The sequence below is a fragment of the Cornus florida genome, unplaced genomic scaffold (genome assembly GCF_030987335.1).
Source record: "Cornus florida cultivar Cherokee Brave unplaced genomic scaffold, ASM3098733v1 CherokeeBrave_3.0.0_Hap2_Chr02, whole genome shotgun sequence".
Classification (NCBI taxonomy): Eukaryota; Viridiplantae; Streptophyta; class Magnoliopsida; order Cornales; family Cornaceae; genus Cornus; species Cornus florida.
In genome coordinates this window covers 19465970-19472346 of record NW_026775572.1, presented here as the reverse complement: position 1 = coordinate 19472346, position 6377 = coordinate 19465970, and the positions used below count along the sequence as shown (strand labels likewise).

General features: G+C 37.8%; 1 protein-coding gene across 1 annotated transcript; it reads left to right on the top strand.

Moving 5' to 3' along the window:
* Positions 1-1987: 1987 nt before the first annotated feature.
* Positions 1988-6250, top strand: LOC132294077 (protein CYPRO4). The gene is made up of 2 exons (XM_059791805.1): positions 1988-3781; positions 5642-6250. Exons 1-2 carry the CDS (start codon positions 2162-2164, stop codon positions 5921-5923), a joined length of 1902 nt encoding a protein of 633 aa, XP_059647788.1. The 5' UTR covers positions 1988-2161; the 3' UTR covers positions 5924-6250.
* Positions 6251-6377: the final 127 nt, after the last annotated feature.

Below are 6377 nucleotides of genomic sequence, written 5' to 3'. Positions count from 1 at the left end.
AAAAACTCGATCAGAGGCATCCTACAACTGGGAGATCACTATCATCCTCATCACCCAACGGCGACTCCATAATCTAGACAACTACAGACAAAGCTCTAAACCCTTACCGCCAAACCATAGAGCTCTGTACAAAAAGCAACAAACAGGCTTGCTGCTGGAAACCTCCACCCATAGCCATCATATTAGAACATTGGATATCCTTGAGTCGATCACCATCCAACGGGACAGCAATAAAACTGCAAATCAGAACAAACATTAGAATAAAATAAGAAATACAAGAGAGGAGAGCAATACCCAAATCAAAAGGAAAGCTCGACATAAATTGGGTATCTATTCCTCCAAGGCGCAAAAACCCCAAGTTTACAAGCCTCCTATCGCATGTGCCCTTCCAGCCAGGCAATCGACAAGGTCTACGGACTGGACAAGAGAGGGAAACCGTCGCATAAAAATCACACCTTCTTAGAGACATCTCCAAACTCTGATGAACAGAGGACCTCGACGTAGCGAGGAGCATGTTGAAACTCAGTTTAACGTCTCTCACAAAACCTCCCTTTCCCTCTGAAACTATGGAATCACTATATCGCTGAAACCTGATGTGGATGAGTGAGAATCGCCATCGAAACCACACACTCTGAGTGAGAATCTCCGTCAAAACCATACTCTCGGATGGAAAATAGGGAAGGCGGAGCTCAGAAACCCTAACAGAGAGGGGAGATAGAGAAAGGAGAGAAAATCGTTGTTGTGAACCCTAACAGCCTGAAGGATTTGCACATTTTGTATATTATAATTTTTTCTTTCTTTACATTTAACCATTTATAAAATAATATAATTTTAATTCGATTAATCTTTAAATTAAAAAAACCTGATGCATAGTGACTTTATATTATGCGACGAAGTAGAAATGATGGCATTATAATGTTAAAACTACTTAACCCAAATAAAAGAAGGTTGAGGTTGAAGTCCCACGAGATAAATTATTAGGGATTAATAAATTTTATTTATTTTTCTTTGAGGTTCGTTAATATTTCACATTGATTCCTTCTACGTTTTATAATTTTATTTATATTGCCTTTAAGCACTCACCTCCCCGGTCAATCACCAATGCCTAAAATAACAACAAACATTTGATGAGCAAAATGATAAAATAACACACTATAAGAGAGTAAGTGGGATTATGAAATATAGAGGAATCTATGTGAAATATTGACAAACCTCAAGAGTAGTAAGTAAAATTTATCCATAATTTTCCTTGAGGGCAAAATGGTCGGTTAGATGATGTACGGATATGTATTTTTTCACAACAAAATGTAAATAAAAAAATAATATCATTATTCTTACTTTAATCCCATATTAATAGAGTCTTCACATAAATTCTATTTTTTTATTCTTTTATTTTCAAGTCATATCTTTATAATATTTAATTTTTTAAAGTTATTTTCAATAATTTCATTTTATATTAATTTCGAATCCTCCCTTTCCCTCCTACTCTATTCAAATTATTCTTATTCAACGGCTCAAACCACCTAAGTTTATACACTTTGATCTTGTCGCTAATAAATACTATACATAATTTCTTTCTCACATTTTGTTTATACTATTATTATTTTTTAGTCACTTATATCGTTCATCTTAATCTCCTCATTTGTGTTGAATAAATTCTTTATTTTTAAATTTAAATTTTATATTTTTTTGTCCGCCACTACATCATATAAAATAGTTGAGCTAATAACTAACCTAAAACTAAATAAAGATAGACCACTCTTAAAAAAACTATAAAAGAAGAAGAGCAAAAACCTTTTCTTTTGGAGAACTTGGTCTCTCACTTCGCCCAATCGCCTTTTTCTTTTGTTGATATACTAATTATCTTTATCTCTATTAAAATAAAAATAAATAAAGAATAAAAGGAGTGTTCTTAGCGTGTGGCCCAAAATTGTCATTTGACTTCCATACGAAGCAAAGAAAACGCGCGTCAGATCAACGCTTACTGGCAATAACCGGTAAGCAAACCTCACCCTCTCACATCTCTCCTATAAAAGAAACCCTAGTTTAATATCCCATATTTCTCTTCATCTCTGATCACAGAACTCCAGAATTTTCTCGAACGGTATAATTCTCAATTTCCAATCTTTGCGAACCAAACAAGCTCTCATATTCGTCAGCAATGGGGGCCTCACAGAGTCGAGAAGGATTAAGCCTGTCAGATTCATCAGACTACGAAGACGACAGCGAAGACCAATACGACGACGCAGAGGAACAAGAACAACAACCACTACCACAAAAGCCACAGAGCTCTTCAGGAACCAAAACCCTAGACGAGCTCGACTCCAAGCTCAAAGCTCTAAAACTCAAGTACCCTTCTCAGAGCCCTAATTTCAAGAATGCGGTCAAGCTTTACCTTCACATAGGTGGCAACACTCCCAAAGCCAAATGGGTCGTTTCTGAGAAACTCACATCTCATAAGTTCATAAAGAGTTCCAGAATCGACGGTGTGGATGACGACGATGATGACGATTTGGAGGACGAATCGTGTTTCTGGGTTTTGAAGGTGGGGTCGAAAATTCGAGCCAGGGTTTCGACGGATTTGCAATTGAAGATGTTTGGGGATCAGCGACGGGTAGATTTTGTGTCGGGTGGGGTGTGGGCGCTGAAGTTCTTCGCTGACGATGAGTATCGGAGTTTTGTGACGAAGTTTCAGGATTGTTTATTTGAAAATGTGTATGGATTGAAAGCAACGGAAGAGAGCAAGGTTAAGGTTTATGGGAAGGATTTTCTTGGGTGGGCGAAGCCAGAGGCCGCCGACGATACGATGTGGGAGGACGTAGATGCCGGCGAGTGGAAGAGTCCTACGAAGACCCCGGTGAGGGGGAATCAGGATTTGTTGGAGGAGTTTGAAGAGGCTTCAACCGGGGGTGGAATACAGAGCTTGGCATTAGGGGCTTTGGATAACAGTTTCTTGGTGAACCAATCGGGTGTGCAGGTTGTGAAGAATTTTAGCCATGGAATACATGGAAAAGGTGTGTATGTTAAGTTTGATAGTGGTGGTTCTAAGGGTAGTTCAAGCTTGGGACATTCGACGCCAAAGAAGGCCCTTTTGATGAGAGGTGAAACTAATATGCTCCTTATGAGTCCACTGAAGGATGGGAAGCCCCATTCAACAGGGCTTCATCAATTGGATATTGAGACAGGGAAGATTGTTACTCAATGGAAGTTTGAGAAAGATGGAACTGATGTTACAATGAGAGATATCACAAACGATACAAAGGGATCACAGTTAGATCATTCGGAGTCTACATTTTTGGGGCTGGATGATAATAGGTTGTGCCAGTGGGATATGCGTGAAAGGAAAGGGATGGTTCAGAATATTGCAGATGCAAATTCGCCAGTTCTGAATTGGACACAAGGTCATCAATTCTCAAGAGGTACAAATTTCCAGTGCTTTGCAACGACGGGTGATGGTTCAATTGTTGTTGGGTCTCTTGATGGAAAGATACGTTTATACTCAAAGACTTCTATGAGGCAGGCAAAGACTGCATTTCCGGGTCTTGGTTCACCTATTACTCATGTCGATGTTACATATGATGGGAAGTGGATACTGGGGACAACTGATACATATTTGATCCTTATCTGTACCCTGTTCACTGACAAAGATGGGAGGACGAAGACTGGATTTAGTGGTCGAATGGGGAACAAAATCCCAGCTCCACGATTGTTGAAGCTGACTCCTGTGGATTCACATATGGCTGGGGCAGACAATAGGTTGCACAATGGCCAATTCTCATGGGTAAGCTATTTATTCATATTTACATTTTGCTTTATCCATTCTTTTCCATCCGTTGATCTCTTCTCTCTGTCTTTTTTTTTTTTTTCCTGTAAGATTCCAGTTGATTTTATGTGCAGTTTCTATGTGTTAATTGTTTTTTTTAGTTTATTGCTCTTAGTGCATTTTGATTTCAGCTATCTTTATAATATATGCACCTCATATGACGGGTCATCATACATGCACACACACACACACACACACACACACACACATTAAGTTCCCCATTATTTTGATCATCTTCTTGACCATGACTACTTTGGGATATTAGTAGCATACAGATAATTGTCCTATTGAATATATGGATATGATTTACTTCTTTATATCTCTTTGAATATGAATAGATGTGCCTCTGTTTAATACAAGTTACGTTCTTTTACGCTTAAAAAGTGGAAGGCATGCTAATGTTCATCAATTATTTTTCACTGGCTTGTGAAAGTAGACAAATAAGTAGCTTGAGATGTATCTTGATTTTTCTGCAATGCAAAAATTTAGGCCACTGTGTCGGAACTTTGCCGTTGTTAGCATATCTAGCCCTCACATTAAGTAGTTGTTTCCCTTATCATTTTGGAGAATGAGAACTGGTGAACCAGTTCTTGTTAATGAACATGATGCCCCATCCACAGGACTTCTTGACATGAAACCTAGATGTGTAGGTGACTGAAAGTTGAGTGCTCATTCACGAATGTGAGCTACTTCTGAAAAATTAACGCGAGATTACCACACCCTTGGTTACTTTAGTTATGAGTTGTCTATGATAATTTTATCCGTGTTGCAGTTTGTAATTGTCTTTCACAATTCTTACTTATTCTCAGGAATTAATAAGTGCCAATAAAAGTATCCTCCATGAGAGTGAGCCACCTCTGAAAAATTTAATGTAACATCAGCATGCCCTTGATCGTCACGAACAAGTTCCCTACTTTTTTTTTTTTTTTTTGTTTGTCCCCCGAGTGTTTTAAAACTGTCTAGTTGTATTTTTTTTGAACCCTCAACCTTCCACTTTGAAAGGTAGAGGAGATACTACTAGGCTACATTCCTCGGTAAACTTTGTCTATTTGATTGTTTCTTCTAGTGACTTCTATGGTGGTTTGTATGGGGAAAATTCTCCTTGGATATGAGGTGTTTCAAGTTGTTTTTGTGATATTTTGGCTTTCAACTAATCAACTCATTTTTTTATGCTTTATGATTTCTAATGATTGGTTGTGCTGTACAAACTTTTGACTATAAAGGTTAGAGTAGCTATGGTTTCATATAGTTGTGGATTGGATTTGTTTATTTTTCCTGATCTTAATTAAGGAAGATTATGGTGCTTGAAAGGTTGTGTTATGAGGTAGGGTCCTAGGGTTGAAGAGTTTATTAGGGGCAAAAAGTGTGCAAAGAAATGAAAAATTAAATAAAGGATTAGAAAGAGTTTGACTTTAGAATCTTACAAAGGTGGTAGATGATTTTCCTCTGTAAGGGAAAAAAATTGAGGCCAAAAGGCAACCTGACCTGAAGCCTCAACAATCAATTATATATATATTTGGTTTGCATCTAAATTTTCATGGTAAAATGTGAAAGTATTGGTAAATAGAATACAAATTAAATTTTCATCTGGAACCCACCCCACCCATATGCACATAAAAAGATTTTGTGCTGTTGTGTGCTTCTGTCCTTGCCATTTTTAGTTTGTAGGGTGTCAAATGCCTTTATGAGTAAGGGATTGGTTGGCTTGCTTGTTAGAGTGGGTGCTCATATTTTTATTTTTTTTATTTTGGTAGACATATTCTGGACTTTGAGTAATTGAACTGACAGATTTGTTTGACAATTATTTTGTCTTTTCAGGTCACTGAGAGTGGGAAACAAGAGCGGCACCTAGTTGCAACAGTGGGCAAGTTCAGCGTCATATGGAACTTTCAGCAGGTGAAGAACAGTGGTCACAACTGCTACCAGAATCAACAAGGTCTTAAGAGCTGCTATTGTTATAAGATTGTTTTGAAGGATGAATCCATTGTTGAGAGTCGGTTCATGCACGACAAGTATGCTGTTAGCGACTCTCCAGAAGCTCCGTTGGTTGTGGCGACCCCTATGAAAGTTACTTCTTTCAGCATGTCAGGCAAGCGGTGACTTGTGTGTATGCAGGATAGCTCCTACTTTGAACGTGGGCTCCTCAAGCACCTGTATTTAGACTGTTTGTTTTATTTTACGTTATAGATGTTAATTGTTTGTTTAATTTTACGGTATAGATGTTGATTGTTTGATTTGTTTTAGGTTTATAGTGGATGTTGTGTTCCCTTGTATCTCCCAACCCCCTTTCATGGTCCTATGATGGCATTGAGGTAGGTTTAAAATAATGTGGTTTTCAGACGTTTCCTTGTGTGAACTTGTATCATGTGGTTGACATCTTGGAATTTGTGAATAGATTTAACATGATCGGGAGGGACGGTTGCATCAGCTGGTTTTGGATTCATGAAAATCTGGATTGCTCCTATTTTTTTTTTTTTTTTTTGTTTCTTTCACATCTACATAAATTTCAAATTATACAGTTGAATCTCATTATTCATATGCATCTTTAGTCTAA